At 42.4% G+C, this 18,721-nt stretch overlaps 2 protein-coding genes across 3 annotated transcripts in view; one reads left to right on the top strand and one right to left on the bottom strand.

The window, feature by feature from the left end:
• Positions 1–17,999, bottom strand: part of TMCO6 (transmembrane and coiled-coil domains 6) — a 28,481-nt gene extending 10,482 nt beyond the window's left edge. Inside the window, exon 1 of one of the 2 annotated variants that reach the window (XM_061189695.1) lies at positions 17,926–17,999. Coding sequence is in view for 1 of the 2 variants with exons in the window: in XM_061189694.1 (XP_061045677.1) it covers positions 9,729–9,735 (7 nt within the window). In the remaining variant the exon portion in view is untranslated. Of the gene's footprint in view, positions 1–9,728; positions 10,420–17,925 lie in introns of those variants that run through there. The other variant, XM_061189694.1, reaches the window with a different exon arrangement.
• On the top strand, positions 9,520–12,490 carry CD14 (CD14 molecule). Its single transcript, XM_061189696.1, has 2 exons — positions 9,520–9,736; positions 9,826–12,490. The coding sequence occupies exons 1-2, from the start codon at positions 9,734–9,736 to the stop codon at positions 10,939–10,941; spliced, it is 1,119 nt and encodes a 372-aa protein (XP_061045679.1). The 5' UTR covers positions 9,520–9,733; the 3' UTR covers positions 10,942–12,490.
• Positions 18,000–18,721: the final 722 nt, after the last annotated feature.

The following is an 18,721-nucleotide window of genomic DNA, read 5'->3' as shown; positions in this document are numbered from 1 at the left end:
GTCTATATCTCCAGAGAATGGCCCATAAGGCATGCTGACGCATAGACAGGTGGCGACAGGATTATGTGGAAAACAAGGTTTACTGATTTATTGCCTTCTTTCTGTTCCTTAACTAACCTATATATATGATCATGTTCTTTGAATAAACTTGCCTTGCAACCATCAGTTGTCTTGGCCCTTCTGATCCCATACTGGTGCTTTTCAGTTCCTTACCCCTCACCGCCAGGAACTCCCAGCTTTCTGCAGCCGGTCTGCGGCAAGTGGCGCCCGAACAGGGACCTGAGTGCGTGAGGCATTTTGGAAGATTTCAGGTAAGTAGAACTCTCGAGTGAGATAGTGTGGCCACAAAAAGAAAAGAATTTTAATTTTAGGACGGTAACTCGAAAAAGAGTCAGAAGTAAAATAATATGGGACAAAAGGGCTCTAAGGAGCGTGATTTATTTGCTCAGGTTCTGCTTTCAATGTTAAAAGCTCGTGGAATTAAGGTAACTACCTCACAACTTCTGGAATTTTTGCAGTTAGTATATGATGCTTGTCCTTGGTTTCCTGAAGGAGGATCGGTGGACTTAGCAATTTGGAATCGTGTAGGAGATGAGTTATCCAAATATCATGAAGCACATGGACCATCTTCTGTTGCAGTTTCCACCTTTAGCTTATGGAATTTAATAAGAGATTGCTTTAATCCAATTTATGATTCAGTTTCAAAATTAACAGCTAAGTCTGTAGAACATATTGCTGCAGTAGCTACTGCTCCTCCTTTGCCACCGAGAGTAAAGACTGTTAATTCACTTGATGATGATGGTTTTTCTTTTGATCTAGCGGATGAAGAAGCTAAATATGAGGCTGAGAAATATCCTGATGAAAATATTCTTCCTCAGTTGCAGCAATTACATGTCTCTGTCCCTATCCCTTCTAAGCTTAGTCCTTTACAACAAGCAGTACGGGGAGCTCTTAATAGAGGGGAGGATCCTTTGTTCTGCTGCCCGGTGGTGGAATGACCCAATCCTCAAAATCCACAACAAAATAATCGGGAATATCAGCCTCTCTCTTTTAAGGTTTTAAAAGATTTAAAGGCAGCTTGTGCACAATATGGGCCTATAGCCCCTTTCACTATTACTATGTTGGATACTATTGCGACAGAGGCTTTGCCTCCGGCAGACTGGAAATCTATTGCTCGTGCTTGTCTCACTGGTGGCGATTATTTACTTTGAAAATCAGAATATTACGAGAAGGCTGCAGAGCAAGCTGAAAGAAATACTGCACATAATGTGCCAGTAAGTTATGAAATGTTAATTGGAGAGGGCCAATATCAATCTTTACAGGATCAATTGGCTTTCCCTTTTGTGGCCTATGCCCAGATTAATCATATAGCTCTCCATGCATGGAAACATTTACCTGCCTCTGCTAGGACTGAAGACCTTGCAAAAATAAGGCAAGGGGCAGATGAACCTTATGCTGATTTTGTGGATAGATTATTACAGGCAGTTAGTAGAATTATTTCTGATGGTCCTTCTGGAACAATTATTGTCAAGCAATTGGCTTTCGAGAATGCTAATAATATTTGTCAAGCAGCTATATGTCCATGGAAAAAGAAAGGAAATTTAGAGGATTATATTCGAGTTTGCTCTGATATTGGGTCATCTTACTTACAGGGAGCAGCTATAGCTGCAGCCCTAACTAAGGCCGGATTTGGACCAAATGCTAAAAACAAGAACTGTTTTAAATGTGGGAAACCAGGCCATTTTGCAAAAAGTTGTACTGCTGATAATTCTGGTATGCCTGTCGCAAATTCAGTATCTCAAGCTAAACCTCCTCCTCCCACAGTTTGTCCCCGATGCCAAAGAGGATGGCATTGGGCTAAGGAATGTCGTTCAATGACTCATAAAGATGGAACTCCCTTGTCGGGAAACTTCCGGAGGGGCCTGCTCCGGCCCCATCAAACAATTGGAGCAATGTCAATAATCCCCCCACAACCTGCTCCACCATCTCCAGCCCAGCCCTTTGTTCCTCAGGGAATGGAATCTCCGCCCTTCAAAGGGCCACGCCAAACAGTGCAGGACTGGACCTCTGTGCCTCCACCCAATTCTTATTAACCTCTGATATGGGACCACAGGCTCTTCCTACGGGAACTTTTGGGCCTTTACCCCAGGGAACAGTTGGTATAATTCTTGGAAGAAGCAGTATGTCTATGAAAGGCTTAACTGTTATTCCTGGGGTGATTGATGCTGACTATGAAGGGGAATTAAAAGTTATGGTTCAAACATCAAAAGAATCTTTTCTTATCACACCCGGTATGCGAATAGCTCAGCTTTTATTAATTCTATACATACCGGAAGGAAAAATTTTACAACATAACAAAAGAGGAACTAGGGCTTTCGGTTCCTCTGATGCAGTTTATTGGATTCAACAAATTGGTAGGGAAAGACCACAACTGGTATTAAAAATAAATGGAAGGCCCTTTTCTGGGTTATTGGATACTGGTGCTGATGTTTCTGTTATTTCATTTATACATTGGACAAAAAATTGGCCCGTACACCAAACAATTACCCAGTTGCAAGGTATTGGCCAATCTAATTCTCCACAACAAAGTTCACAATACTTGCATTGGCAGGATGCTGAAGGTAATCAAGGAATATTCAAACCCTATGTATTGCCCGGATTGCCAGTTAATCTTTGGGGAAGAGATATATTACAACAAATGGGAATCTTATTGCTTAGTCCCAACCCTACTGTAACTAATATGTTATTAAATCAAGGATATGATCCTAGGAATGGTTTAGGAAAAAATCAACAGGGATATAAATTACCCTTACAGATTAATAACAAACGGGATAAAACAGGCTTGGGTTTTTCCTAGGGGCCTTGGATTCTCCTCCACCACATGCTGACCCTATAACTTGGACTTCTGATAATCCTGTCTGGGTGGACCAATGGCCCCTTACTAAGGAGAAATTAATGGCTGCCCATAATATAATCAATGAACAGCTTGCTTTGGGCAGACTAGAAAAGTCCAATAGCCCTTGGAATACTCCTATATTTATTATTAAGAAAAAATCAGGAAAATATCGTTTATTGCAAGATTTACGTGCTGTTAATCAAACTATGGTAATTATGGGAGCTCTGCAACCAGGTTTGCCTTCTCCTGCAGCCATCCCTAAGAATTATATGATTATTATTATTGATCTTAAGGATTGTTTCTTTACTATTCCTCTTTTTCCAGCTGATAAATTGCGATTTGCTTTTAGCATACCCTCTTTAAATTTTATAGAACCTATGCAACGCTATCAATGGAAAATGCTGCCTCAGGGTATGGCTAATAGTCCTACTTTATGTCAACAGTTTGTAGCTCAAGTTATTTCACCTGTTCGTAAACAGTTCCCTCAGATATATTTTATTCATTATATGGATGATTTATTACTTGCTTATTCTGATAAACATATTCTACTTAAGGCCTATAATTCCCTTCAAAGTTATTTATCTCGATCAGGATTAGTCATTGCTGCTGATAAAGTACAGATGAACCCACCCTTCTCATATCTTGGTAAGTATATCACAAATTATAATATTACACCTCAGAAGATAGAAATAAGGACTGACGTTCTTAAAACTTTAAATGATTTCCAAAAGTTATTAGGAGATATTAATTGGCTGCGACCTTCATTAAAATTAACTACAGGTCAATTACAACCTCTTTTTAATATCCTAAAAGGAAGTCCTGATCCTTCTTCCCCTCGCATTTTAACTTCTGATGCTCAGCAAGCACTCAAGCTTGTAAACAAAGCGATACAATCTGCTCAGCTAACTAGAGTTGAGCCTTCTTTACCTATATTGTTAATAATCTGTGCTACTGCACATACCCCTACCGCCTTATTATGACAAGAAACAGGAATTCTTGAATGGATTCATATGAAAAATACGCCTAATAAAGTCATTACACCTTATTATGAGTTAGTAGCAACCCTTGTTCAATTAGGTCGCAGAAGAAATATCCAGTTGGTTGGATATGAGCCAAATTCAATTATTATACCTTATACTGCTTATCAGTATTCTTGGCTTTTGTTTGCCTCTGATTTTTGGGCTCTTGCTTTTGCTGGGTATTCAGGAACTATTGATAATCATTACCCTTCTAATAAGCTTCTTCATTTTGCCACTCAACATCTCTTTGTTTTTCCTAAAACTATTTGTTCAACTCCTATTCCCAATGCCCCAAATGTTTTTACTGATGGTTCTGCTAATGGCGTTGCTGTGGTTATTTCTGATGACTTAATCCATAAAGAACAAACAGATCATACCTCTGCCCAACGAGTTGAATTGCATGCGATTTCCTTAGCTTTTCAAATCTTTTCACATTGTTCTTTTAATCTCTATACGGATAGCCATTATTTGGTTACTATTTTGCGTAACATGGAAACCGCTATAATTGGCAATACAGTTGATTCTCAATTATTTCAAACTTTCCATCAATTACAAAAGGTTATTCGTCAGCATGACTTTCCTGTAGCCATATTACATATTCGAGCCCATTCAGGCCTCCCTGGCCCATTGTCTTTGGGAAATCAATTGGCTGACGAAAATACGAAGACTATAGCCTTAAATTTATCTCAACCTCAGGATCTTGCTACACAATCGCATAATTTACATCATCAATCTGCTGCTATGCTACAAAAACAGTTCTCTATTTCTAGAGAAACAGCTCGATACATTGTTAAGTCCTGCTCTAAATGTTTACCGCACCTTCCTGTTCCACAATTTGGAGTCAGTCCTCGGGGTTTACTCCCTCATCTTTGGCAAATGGATGTTACTCATATTCCCTCTTTCGGTAAGTTACAATTTGTTCATGTAACTGTTGATACTTACTCTAATTTTATATGTGCTACGCCTTTGGCTGGAGAATCTACTAAATATGTAATTACTCATTTGTTTCATTGTTTTGCATCTATGGGAATTCCTAAAGCTTTAAAAACAGATAATGCTCCAGGATATACGAGTAAAGCTTTTGCTAATTTTTGTGCAACTTTCCATATTTCGCATAAAACCGGCATTCCCTACGATCCTCAGGGCCAAGGTATTGTAGAACGTGCCAACCAACAATTAAAAATTACATTACAAAAAATAAAAAAGGGGGAATATGATAGATCCCCTCAGATTATGCTAAATCATGCTTTATTTATTTTAAATTTTTTAACTCTAGATGCATTTAGCCACACGCCTTATGAACGATTGTTTACAGGTCTTTCTGGAACCCCTCCTGAGAAGGCGCTTGTTAAATGGAAAGATCCTATGACTAATCTTTGGCATGGACCAGACCCTGTTTTAGTATGGGGACGGGGCCATGTTTGTGTTTTTCCTAGGGAAGCAGACTCTCCTCGGTGGCTCCCGGAGCGCTTGGTTCGACATTACCATGCCAATGAACGCCCTGACTCGAAGAATGCGTCGCCTGAGGCTCTCGCAATCGGACGCAGCACAGTCCAACAGGTTCCCCCGACGGACGAGGAGAATGCGGCGACGGAATAGGAGACAACTTGTCAGGGAGGCGAGAGGAGATCAGAGTCAGATTACTTGGTATCAATTGCAATGCTTAGTGTTTCAGGCACGAAGAATTATGGAAGAAAGCGCTCATCCTCGTTCTCCTCTCACCCTTTGTTTTTAGCCTTGATAGCTGTATTGGCAGCCCCACCGATAGAGGCTAAATCCTATTGGGCTTATGTACCCGATCCTCCTCTGTTACAACCTGTTACATGGTCTGAAGCTGACCTCCCGATTTTTTATAATGATTCTACTTTTGGAAGAGTGCTGGGAAATCTGCCTATTACTAATACTTCTGTTAATTATTCTAATTGGTTCAATACTCCCCCTGTTTGTTTAAGTCCTATGAGTACCAATTCAGGTTGTGTTAAAGCTGTTGCTTTAGAACATGCTATTTCTTATCAAACCACGGTGAATTCTCAGTTCTTTACTCGCTTACATAAAAACTATAAAGCTGTGGGATCTAATATTTGTCTTCCCTGTAAGCAAACCGATTCTAAACGAGGAGATTTATCCACCTTTGTATTTTGGTATAAGGATAATGTTCCCCTTCACATGAATGCTAGAGTAACTAAGCTTGCTTCTAATACTCCGTTGGATCATTCTCTATGCATATATCGCTTGAGGATTGAAGATACTGGACATTATTTGTGTATTGAAACTACTATGGGCAATCAAGGGACTTTGTTAGCTGGCCATCAGATTACTGTCGTAAAGACTGTCGAAGGACTACGATTCCCTGCTTTTATGGCTTCTGAATTCCGCAGTCTGATTTTCCTGTTTGTAATGATACTTGGACTAAAGCCTCTGTTTGGTGTACTTTGGATTATGATAATGGCACTATATTAGTTTCTTCTGTCCCTGTTAATAATAACAGCCTTGTTTTTTATAAGCAATGGGAATTTTGGAAACTTGCCTTATCCTTCTCTTATAGACGGTGATTACTTGTGTCGCTCCTCCTTATGCCTTGTTGATTGGAGATTTAATTGTAGAATATACTATGAATCCTATAGGTTATAATATTACTTGTATTAACTGTATCTTTAGTAGTTGTATTCTGCCCGTTAAAGGAACTGCATCTGTTATGATTATGAAGCAACCTTCTTATATAATGTTACCTGTTAATTTATCTGAACCATGGTATCATAATACTGGCATGCAAGCCTGGCTGGAATTGACTGAAGCGTTAAAACGACCAAAGAGATTTATTGGTGTTCTGATATGTGCAATTCTTGCTTTGGCAGCTCTAACTGCTACTGCGGCTACTGCTGGGATTGCTCTTTCACAAACCATTCACCAGGCTCATTATGTTAATCAATTATCTAAGAATACTAGTGTAGCATTAGCCCTACAAAGTCATATTGATACCCAACTAAAGACGGAAGTAGATGAATTAAAAAATGTTTTAATAGGATTAGGGGATCAAGTTATGGCTTTAAAGCTAAAAATGCGTTTGATTTGTCATGCCAAATATACTTGGATCTGTGTAACTCAACATCTATATAATGATTCGCTATGGGATTGGGAGAAGGTTAAAATGCATATATTAAGTGTATGGACTGATGGACACATTAGCCTTGATATTCAAAAGTTAAATGCTGAAATACAAGCCATTCAAGAGGCCCACCTGGACGAAGATGGACCCCAAAATTTGATTCAAGGACTATTAGATCAACTACAATGGTTAAATCCGATGCAATGGATTCACGGAGGGCTCTCGGGCCTGATATCAATTGGTGTGCTACTTTTGTTGGTGATCACTTTATTGCCTTGCATTATCAGATTTGTGACAGGGCGCCTTGCTGTCTTGCGTCAGGATGTTCATGGCCTAAAGCTACATTATCAAGCTTTAAAAAATAATAAAAAAGGGGGAAATGCGGTAGCCCCCAAGCTGTAAGCTTAATCAGCTTTCTGCTTTTCGGAGAACTGCTTGTCTCTTTCTTGGTATGCACTCCTGACTCTGTGGTTTTGAGCGTAAAAAAGGAAAATGGCTGGAGGCCAGTTTCGTTCCAGGAGCCTACTCAGGATCTAAGAGCCCCTGGTTGCTCCCCAGAAGAAGGACGTGCTGCCCTAAAGGGGAAGTCTATACCTCCAGAGAATGGCCCATAAGGCATGCTGACGCATAGACAGGTGGTGACAGGATTATGTGGAAAACAAGGTTTACTGATTTATTGCCTTCTTTCTGTTCCTTAACTAACCTATATATATGATCATGTTCTTTGAATAAACTTGCCTTGCAACCATCAGTTGTCTTGGCCCTTCTGATCCCATACTGGTGCTTTTCAGTTCCTTACCCCTCACCGCCAGGAACTCCCAGCTTTCTGCAGCCGGTCTGCGGCAGGAAGTGAAAATTCAAATGTTTTTCATGTAGCTCTTTGCCCAGAAATCCAGAAGTTCAGACTTGTTAGGGCTGTTTTAAAAGCATAGCCCTTCTAAAATTGAGGGCAGTCATCAATTAGATCCCTTGAACTGTAACTTGCTTAATAAATAATATCGTGTAAACTGCCTTCACCGATCAAGCTTGCCTTAATTGTTCCTGCAAATTACATACCCTCATGTAGCTTACACAATATGTCACAAGACTCCTTTAACTGCCCCTCTGTGGATAACACCTCTGACAAATGGGTTGCTATAGTAACGGTTCCTTAAGTTGATTTTCAGGAACTTAGAGTCAGCTCTTGCCAGGTCGTGTTCCAGCTGATTAAGACTGCTTGGAACCACTGACCCTCCAACTGGGCCTGTGCGTGTGTTGGATGGATGGCCTTTTGACATCAGAAGGCCAAAACTTCACCCTCAGATCATGCTAATGCCACCACTTTCTGAACATGCATCCCATGAAGAAGCATGTAACTCAGATACACCTGAGTAGAATACTGATTACCTCACCTTTTTCCTGTCCCCAGTCGCCTTCCCCTGTTCCTCCAACCACCCTATACCCTTCACCCATAAATATCCCAAGTCCCTTGCCTTCAGGGAGGTGAATCTGAGACTTGTTCTCCCTGCTCCTCACTTAGATGCCTTGTGAATAAACCCTTTCTCTGCTACAAACCAAAGCGTCTCAGTGTTTGGCTTACTGCCTGTTGGGCAAACAAACCTGGTTTGGTAACAATTCCCCACCCTCTGGGACACTTGTTTTTTTTTCTTGACAAAGCAGGTGAGTTACTAATTAATCCTCATTCAATATAGGTCCAGCTTTTCATTCCTAGGGCATAGGAATTGTGCTGGGGAAAGGGCAGGAGAGAGCTAGGTACAAGTGGGAAAATTATATTTAGGAATATTTCATTTCTCAAATTTCAGGGTGGGGAAGTGGAAACTAAGAGAGCGAGGGACTTGGCCAATGTGTCTCTGTTAAACACATAGACTTCTCTACTTTTAAGAAAGCTATCACTTTAAAAAATTGTGAGGGGACTTCCCTGGTGGTCCAGTGGTTAAGATTCTGCTCTTCCAATGCAGGGGGCACGGGTTTGATCCCTGGTCGGGGAACTAAGATGCCACATGTCATGCGACCAAAAAAAAAAAAAAAGCTATTATTTCTTAATAAACAAATTTAAAGAACAAATCAGCAAAAAAAAAAGGAGGGCGGGGGGAGCTGTTCCTCAGACCAACTTCCTTCTCTTGAACCTAATTCTAGCCCTTGGAGTCAATAGATGAAGTTTGCAGTCTCTTCCACAAAATACCCAGTTAAATACCTGAGGATATTCAGGGAGTTGCACTTGGGTGACAGGAGGTTAACAGTAACTACCAAGACTAGGGAAATGTTAAGGAAACTATCCGGGTTGAGTCACTGGGCTATAGGCAGGGGATGTAAGAGTCCTGGCCTGAGGCACTGGGGATCTTCCTTTCCCCATCCCAGACAAGGCTGGGGGCGCCTGAGTCATCAGGGCACTGCCTGAGGCAGGGGGCCCTGGACTCTTTGCAAGATACTTCCTGTTATGGTTCCTCTCCTGGCAACATCATTCACTGCAAAATTTCCCAGAAAGACAGCGGATGGGGGGGTTGGGAGGAAGAAAAGTGGGGAGTGACAGGGTTCAAAGACGAGGGAACGGAGTGACATTCCAGGGTTACATAAACTTTCAGAGGCTGCCAAAGAGTAAGGACAGATAGGTTTGTGGAGCCTGGAAGCCGACGAGAGCCGCTGTAAAGGAAAGAAGCCACAGCCCATCCCAGAGCCCGGCGGAGAGGCAGAGGTTCTGAGGACCTACCGACCATGGTGAGTGTATGCTCTTAGGGCCGAAGGAGGGCTACTCGGGGAACCTTAGGGACCGGCAGGATCCGCCCTGACCTCCGCTGTCTCCGCAGGTGTGCGTGCCCTGTCTGCTGCTGCTACTGCTGCCACTGCTGCGTGTGTCTGCGGCCACACCAGAGCCCTGCGAGCTGGACGAAGAAGATTTCCGCTGCGTCTGCAACTTCACGGATCCGAAGCCTGACTGGTCTAGCGCCTTTCAGTGTGTGGCTGCTGTCGAGGTGGAAATCCGTGGCGGCGGCCGCAGCCTGGAACAATTTCTAAAGAGCGCCGACGCCGACCCGAAGCAGTACGCTGACACAATCAAGGCTCTGCGCATGCGGCGGCTCACGTTGGGCGCTGCCCAGGTTCCTGCTCTGCTTCTGGTCGCCCTTCTGCGTGCGCTCGGTTATTCCCGCCTCAAGGAACTGACGCTTGAGGACCTGGAGGTAACCGGCCCGATGCCACCGCCGCCTCTGGAAGCCACTGGGCCTGCGCTCTCCACCCTCAGTCTCCGTAACGTGTCGTGGGCAACAGGAGGTGCCTGGCTCGGCGAACTGCAGCAGTGGCTCAAGCCTGGTCTCAGGGTACTGAACATCGCGCAAGCACACTCGCTTGCCTTTGCCTGCGCACAGCTCCCCACCTTCCAGGCCCTCACCAGCCTAGACCTGTCTGACAATCCTGGACTCGGCGAGCGCGGGCTGATTGCGGCTCTCTGTCCGCACAAGTTCCCGGCCCTCCAAGGTCTAGCGCTACGCAACGCGGGTATGGAGACGCTCAGCAGCGTGTGCGCTGCGCTGGCGGCGGCGAGCGTGCAACCCCACCGACTGGACCTCAGCCACAACTCGCTGCGCGCCACCGCCCCGGGCGCTACCTCGTGTGTCTGGCCCAGCTCACTGAGCTCTCTCAGCTTGTCGTTCGCGGGGCTGGAGCAAGTGCCTAAAGGACTGCCGCCCAAGCTCAGCGTGCTTGATCTCAGCTGCAACAGGCTAAGCAGGGCGCCGCGGCCAGATGAGCTGCCCGAGGTAAATAACCTGACACTGGACGGGAATCCCTTTCTGGACGCTGGAGCCCTCCAGCACCAAGAAGACCTGAAGAGCTCTGGCGTGGTCCCAGTCTGTGCGCGTTCCGCCTTGACCATGGGGGTGTCAGGAGCCCTGGCACTGCTTCAGGGAGCCGGGGCCTTTGCCTAAGGCCCAGGGGAGAGGGGGGGAGAGGAATGAATTGGCTCAGATTGCCCTGGCTCTGGGAGAGCCTCGTCAGGACATCTCAGCCAACCAACCCTCTGCCCCATCTTCATTAAAATCTTAAACAGCGGGTCCGTGTCACTCAACAGACGTTTACTGGGCACATTGCTGGATAGCGAATCCATTATACTTAAACTTTCTTCATCCTAACTCCCTAGAAACCATACCTGCCCTTCCTTAGAAAAGAACTACAGGGGCAGAAAGGGCAGGGAAAAGTCGCCTGTCTAGGGCTGTGTGGGAGAACCAAGGGTTTCTGCCCAATGCGGGCTTTCTGAACAGATTACTGGCACCTGTGTTAAAGGATGTTTGAATGGTAAACATGCCTAGGAGGATACAGAATGTTTCCTCTCTGGTGCATTTTCCAAGAGTCAGCTTCTCCCTTTCCAAGGTAATAAAACCCAGAGCCATTTGCTTATTCTCACTCTCTTTTTTTCCTCCAACCCCCAGTGAGGAGAGACAGCTATGCCACTTGTTCTACATAAGCTCTGAGTTTTATAATTTCAGGGTTCCTCTCCTGTAGCGTACAGCCCCTCTGCACACACAGGTACATTGGCTTTCACTGTGTCATGTAATGGGGAGTTTGGGGTTGGGGAACTGATACAAGATGCTGTCATTTAACAGCCTATCTCTGAACCAGAGATCTTGTGACTATGTTAGTATATGTGTGTATAATCGTTCTTTGATTTGCAAACAGGATAACACCTTAGACCCTTCACAGCTTCTCGGACCCCTGCACAGGGCAATTAATAGTATACGTCCTCTGAACCACATTATCTCAGCGACCCAGGACATCAGCCAAGAGGTACTGTTCCTTCTAAGGGTTCCTTCTTCATTACATCAAGGAGGCAGCCACACCCAGCAGAGATCTAGGTATCTGCCTCGAGGGGGACCTCGAGAGGAGTGGGAGGAGGCATGGAAACATAGCCCTCCAGCCTGCCTCCCTCCAGTGTCCAGAACCACACAGATAGGAACGGAGAATGCAAATTAACATTGATGGGAGAGTTACACAGGTTATCAGACCATGGGCTCAAAGAGTCACAGGGACAGCTAAATAAACTGCCAATCTACGTGGCTGAACCACACTGACTCCATTTTGTCAGCTCCATCTTAGGCCCACAGTCTTGCCCCTCCCCTTTCTGCACAACTGAGCTTTAGTCTACTCACAAGGAGTGCACCCAAGCCAGATTACTTTCCTAACAACTTTTACTCTTGCCTTCATGTGATATGAAAACTGGAAGAATGCCTTTTGTTGACACAGATGGTTAATGGTCATGAGACCCCCCCAGGAGGAAGAAGCCCCGGTTCCCTTGGATGCAGATGTGCGTCTTACTTGGTAGTCAAATTCTGTTTTTCGCTTTGGCCCCTTTAAATCCAAGGTATCCCCTTCGCCGAGCGCAGCTGTGAATGCCTCTGGATCCTAGCTGTATGTAAGTTCACAATACGCATTATATAATATGGCAGTGTGTCAGTACCCACAATAAACTTCAAAATTGCACTTTATGGAGTTGCCTGCTTTGTTTTTGGTCTCAAAGTTCTTTCTCAGTTCGGTGGATATTATTCAGTATCTCTGCCTCCCAACACTGCTGCATGTGGATAGACAGTTTTTCCAATACCATTTTTTGAAAAGACATTGAATGGTCTTGGCACCCTTGTCGAAAATCATTTGACCATATATGTGAGGTTTTATTTCTGGGCTCTCTATTCAATTCTATTGGTCCATATATCTGTTTTTATGTCAGTACCACACTGTTGTGGTTACTGTAGGTTTGTAATAGGTTATGAAACCAGGAAGTGTGAGATCTCCAATTTTATTCTTTTTTTCAAGATTGTTTTGGCTCTTTGGGGTCTCTTGAGATTCCATATGAATCTTAGGATGGATTTTTCTATTTCTGCAAAGAATGCCATTAGATTTCGACAGGGATTTAATTAAATCTGTAGCTTGCCTTGGGGAGTGTTGATATCCTAATAATATTGTCTTCCAATCCATGAACATGGGATGATTTTCCATTTACTTGTGTCTTCTTTAATTCTTTCAGCAATTTTTGTAGTTTTCATTGTACATCTTTCATCTCTTCAGTTAATTTCTAAGTACTTTATTTTATTTTTTGATGCTATTGTAAATGGAATTGTTTTTCTTAATTTCGTTTCCAGACTGTTCATTGTTAGTGTATAGAAACTGCTGAACTGAAACAAATAGACTGTCAGATAGTTCTGCAAAGACAGGTTTCTTTGGGATCAGCAGAGAATTGCAATTCAGGGGTCTGCAACCACGGTGAGCTATCAATACATGCAAGTTTCTGTATGGCAAAGGTAGGAGAACACTTTTATACAGAGGAAAAGGAAGGTGGGAGGGCTCCTTGACAGTAAAAAAGGAGTCTTTCTTCTTCCTGTTGGGCTCTCCTAAGGTCTCAGGGCATGAAGCAGTCCCTTCTGGTCTCCCAACTCTATTTAATTGAGGTTTCTGTTTATTTTTTTACAAAACTCACCGGATTTTGTTTGTTGGTTTTGTATGCTTCAACTTTGCTGAATTTGTTTATCAGTTCTAACAGGTTTTTTTGTGTGGAATCTTCAGGATTTTCTACATATAAGATCATGTCATCTGTGACCAAAGATAATTTTACTTCTTCCTTTCCAGTTTGGATGTCTTTTGTTTCTTTTTCCTGCCTAACTTCTTTGGCTAGGATTTCCAGTACTATGTTAAATAGAAGTGACAAAAGTGGGCATCCCTGTCTTGTTCCTGATCTTAGAAAGTTTTGTCTTTCACCATGGAGTATGATTGATGTTATGTTCATAAGATAATCTTCATTAAGATGAGGGAAACAGCATGATTGTATGCAGACAGGAATAAGATATATATTTTTTCTCTTTATTCTGGTAAAAAATATATATATAGTAAAATTTGCCATTTTAACCATTTTTAAGTGTAAGGTACGGTGGTATTAATTACATTCACAGTATTGTGCAACCATCACCGCAATTTCCAGAATTCTTTTGTCACCCCAAGAGAAACTCTGTACCCGTTAAGCAAATACTCTCCATGTCCCCTCCCCCTAGAGCCTGGGAACATCTAATCTACTTTCTGTCTCTATGAATTTGCCTATTCTAGATATTTAATATAAGTGGGATCATACAGTATTTGTGTCTGGCTTATTTAACTTAGTATAATGTTTTCAAGGTTCATCTATGTTGTAGCATGTGTCAGTACTTCATTGCTTTTTATGGCTGTATGATACTCCATTGTATGTATAAACTACATTTTGTTTATTCATTCATCTATTGATGGACACTTTTTGGCTATTGTGAATGATGCTACTATGAACATTTTAGTACACAAATCTGTTTATGTACCTCTTTTCAATTCTTTTGCATATATACCTAGGAGAAGTATTGCTGGATCATATGGTAATTATATGTTTAATGTTTTGAAGAACCTCCAAACTCTTTTCCACAGCGGCTGCACCATATTACATTCCCATCAGCAATGTATGAGGGTTTGGACTTCCCTGGTGGTGCAGTGGTTAAGAATCCACCTGCCAATGCAGTGGACACGGGTTCGAGCCCTGGTCTGGGAAGATCCCACATGCCGCGGAGCAACTAAGCCTGTGCGCCACAACTGCTAACCCTGCCCTCTACAGCCCGTGAGCCACAACTACTGAGCCTGCGTGCCACAATTACTGAAGCTCGCGCGCCTAGAGCCCGTGCTCCACAACGAGAGAAGCCACCGCAATGAGAAGCCCGCCCACCACAAGGAAGAGTAGACCCCGCTCGCCGAAACTAGAGAAAGCCTGTGCACAGCAATGACGACCCAACATAGCCAAAAATAAAAACAAACAAATAAATAAATGTGTATAAAAAAAAAAAGCAATACATGCCCTGAAAGTTTATATTTTCAGTTGTGTGTATCAACTGAATCAGAGCACATTTTTTTCTTTTTATTAGAGCCATACTAGTGAGTAAGAAGTGGTACCTCATTACGTTTTTGATTTGCATTTCTTTAATGACCAAGGATTTTGAGCATCTTTTCACATGCTTGTTGGCCATTTGTATAGCTTCTTTGGAGAACTATCTATTCAAATTTTTTTCCTAGTTTTTAATTGTTGTTTGTCTTTTTGCATTTCACTCATGTATAATGATGTTGAGCATCTTTTTATGCACTGTGTATATCTTCTTTGGAGAAATGGCTATTCAGGTCTTTCCCTCATTTTTTACTTGAGTTGTTTGTCTTTTTGTTGCTGAGTTGTAGAAGCTCTCTATATATCCTGGATACTAGATCATCATCAGGTGTATAATTTGCAAATATTTTCTCCCATTTTGTAGGCTGTCTTTTCATATTTTTGATAATGTCTTTTGATGCACAAAAGTTTTTAACTTTGATGAAATTCAATTTATCATGTTTTCTTCTGTTGTGCTTGCTTTTGGTATCATATCTAAGAACTCATTGCCAGATTAAAGGTCATGAGGATTAATTTCTGTATTTTCTATGAGTTTTATAGTCTTAGCTCTTAAATTTGGGAAATTGATCGATTTGAGTTAATTTTTGTATATGGTCTGAGGTAAGGGTCCAACTTCATTCATCTGTATCTGGATGTCCAGGTGTCCTGGTGCCATTAGTTAAAAAGATTAATCTTTCCTCATTGAATGTTCTTGATGTCCTTGTCAAATCAGCTGTCCATAGAAACATGGGTTTATTTCTGGACCCTTACTGCTCTGCTCTCTCACTGATCTCTAGGTTTGTTCTTATGCCAGTACCACAGTGTCTTGGTTACTATTGCTTCACAGTAAGTTTTGAAATCAGGAAGTGTGAGTCCTCCAACTTTGTTCTTCTTTTATAAGATTGCTCTGACTATTCAGCATCTGTTGAAAACCGTATGAACTTTAGAAGGAGGAACAGAAGCTGAGAGTGAAGGAACGAATAAATAGGTTATGCAGTGAAGGAAATCCAATATTACACTAATGCTTCAAAGGGGCTCAGAGAAAAAGATGGTATGTCCCTTAGTTCAGTTATACCAGATGTCTCAGGGTGAAACCATCTAATCCTGAGACCACTTTTGCTTTGGAACCTGATGAGATATAGGAGAAGACTGCAAACCTGGGTGGCCTTGCCGTGGGAGACATTTTGATCGTAAGATATAATGAGGGACTGAACTAATTACTCTTATTTTTCACGTAACAGCTACACAATGAGATATAACACTGGCATTGTTGGTAAGACTACAATATCAATATTGATAGTCAAATGTATGGGAAAATACAAGCCTCCTATGCCTACCCCACACTGATTCCTCCAGATGTTAGGCATATTCATCTTGTTACTATTGCTCTACCTGTTATATAGATGTACACCAAATGTAGATGATCAGACAGGTATGATTCTTTTGGCTATAAGGGATCCTTGGTGAAAAACCAGAGAGTGGCTTGTGATATAATAAAGAACTTATCTGGTCTTTGTCTTCAGTTACTGGCACAAAGCTTCAAAAACCTTTGGAATTTCCTGAGCAATAGGAGTCTCTCTGTTATACTAATGAGGTGACTTCTGGCAGGGCCCCTCGATAGCTTCAGGATGGAAGAGGTTACTCACTAGAAAAACACAACCATGCAGGGACTTCCCTGGCGGTCCAGTGGTTAAGACTCTGTGCTTCCACTGCAGGGGGCACAGTTTTGATCCCTGGCCATGGAACTAAGATCTTGCATGCCACGCAGCACGGTCAAAAAAAGAAAAAACATGCAGATTGAAGGGCTGGAGTTGAATTCAATCACATAGCCTATGATTTAATTAATCATGCCTACATAATGAAATCTCATCGAAAAACGCTAGACAATGAGGCTCAGGGAGCTTCCTGGTTGGCGAACACATTGATGTACTGGGAAGGCATACCCTCACTCCACAGGAACAGAGGAGCTCCTGACACTCAGGACCCTTCCAGACCTTGTCCTACATAACTCTTCATCTGATTGTTCACTTGCATGCTTTAACATTTAAAAAAGGTAATCATAAATAGAGCACTTTCCCGAGTTCTGTGAGTCATTCTAGTGAATTATTGAACCTGAGGGTTGGTTGTGGGAACCCAGGAATCTGTAGCCAAGTCAGGTAGTACTACAAGTAACCTGGGGATCCCACTTGTGGCTGGAACCTGAAATAAGGGGTCTTTTTGAGGACCTTGCATTTTAACTTGTGGAATCTGGCGCTAACTCCAGGTAGTTAGTGTCACCTACAAATTGGCACTTGCCATCTACCTCTACAAGGATCAAATTATGAGCTGCTGCAACTGCTGACCTTCAACACCCCCTGAAAGGAGTTCAGGGTGGAGATGAGGAATGAGGCACTCTGTGCTCTGGGAAAAACTGGCAAAACAGGTCTTCAGATACATATTTTCAGGAGACAATTTTATGAGTCCAATTGTTGCATCTCCTTGTACCTAGAAAAGCACTAAAATCGTCCTTCATGGTGACACCTGCTCCTAGTGACTAGCAGTAACCTTCACGAGACTAGCAGAAGCCTCCTGCAAAAAAATATGTGCTTGATTGCACGTACTCCCCCTGCACCAAAATCACATATATACTGAACTTCCCCCCCTACCTCTTTGGAGCAGCTTCTCAGAGCAGTCTGAAATGCTGTCTACTGGACTATAGTCCTAATTTTACCCCAAATAAAACTTAACTCACAACTCACAGGTTGTGCATGTTTTTTTCAGTCGACATTAGTATCAGAATTGGATTGAAATGCAGGACACCCAGTCAGTGTTAGAGAATTGGTGTCAGATACAGTAACTATAATGCTTTGCTGGGTTCTGTGAGTCATTCCAGCAAATTATGGAAGCTGCAGGAGTAGTGGGAATACCTGGGAGTGTAGATAGCTAGTCAAAGTGAGGACCCCTGAGCTTGAGACTAGCGTCTGAATTTAGGGCAGTCTTATTGCAACTGTGCTCTTACCTGTGAAGTTTGGCCAAACTCTGGGTAGTTGGTGACAGAAGTAATTTCATCCTACATGGAACATTATTCAGCCACAGAAAGGAAAGAAGTACTGATACATGCTACATCATGGATGAACCTTGAAAAACAGAAAAAAGCCAGTCACAAAAAGAACACATATTATGTGAGTCCACTTATATGAAATGTCCAGAATAGGCAAATCTATAGAGGCAGCAAGTAGATGAGTGGTTGTTTAAGGGTCAGGATAGGGTGGGGGTTAGGGAGGTTATAGTAAAGGAAAGCAAGTTTCTTTATAAAGTGATGGAAACGTTCTAAAATTAACTGTGGTAAGAGTTACACATATCTGCAAACTTAGTAAAAACCATTGAATAATACACTTTAAGTGGGTGAATTGTATGGTATGTGAATTATATCTCAACAAAGCTGTCATTTTTTAAAAAGGTAGTTATCTTTTATAAATACATACTGAAATAGCTATATGTGAAATATAAGGTGTCTGGGATTTGCTTCAAAAGAATCCACTGGGGTGGAAGGGGGAACAGAAGAAATAAGACCGGCCATAAGTTGATAACTGCTGAAGCTGAGTGCGTGGAAGCTCATTAAACTATTCTCTCCGCAGTTATATATGTCTGCAATTTTTCATAAGAGCAAAAAAAGAAAAATTCCATGCAATAGTCTGGCTCACTCAGAAAAGAGAGGTCTGTCACCTCCTATGGTAAGTTATTGTTTACAGGCCCCACCCAGAGCCCTCAGATCAGGGAGATGAATTATTGAGGGGAATCTGAGAGGCACAGAA

Source organism: Eubalaena glacialis, chromosome 4 (assembly GCF_028564815.1).
Source record: "Eubalaena glacialis isolate mEubGla1 chromosome 4, mEubGla1.1.hap2.+ XY, whole genome shotgun sequence".
Classification (NCBI taxonomy): Eukaryota; Metazoa; Chordata; class Mammalia; order Artiodactyla; family Balaenidae; genus Eubalaena; species Eubalaena glacialis.
Note: the sequence above shows the minus strand (reverse complement) of the source record. Positions and strands in the feature narration are given on the sequence as shown.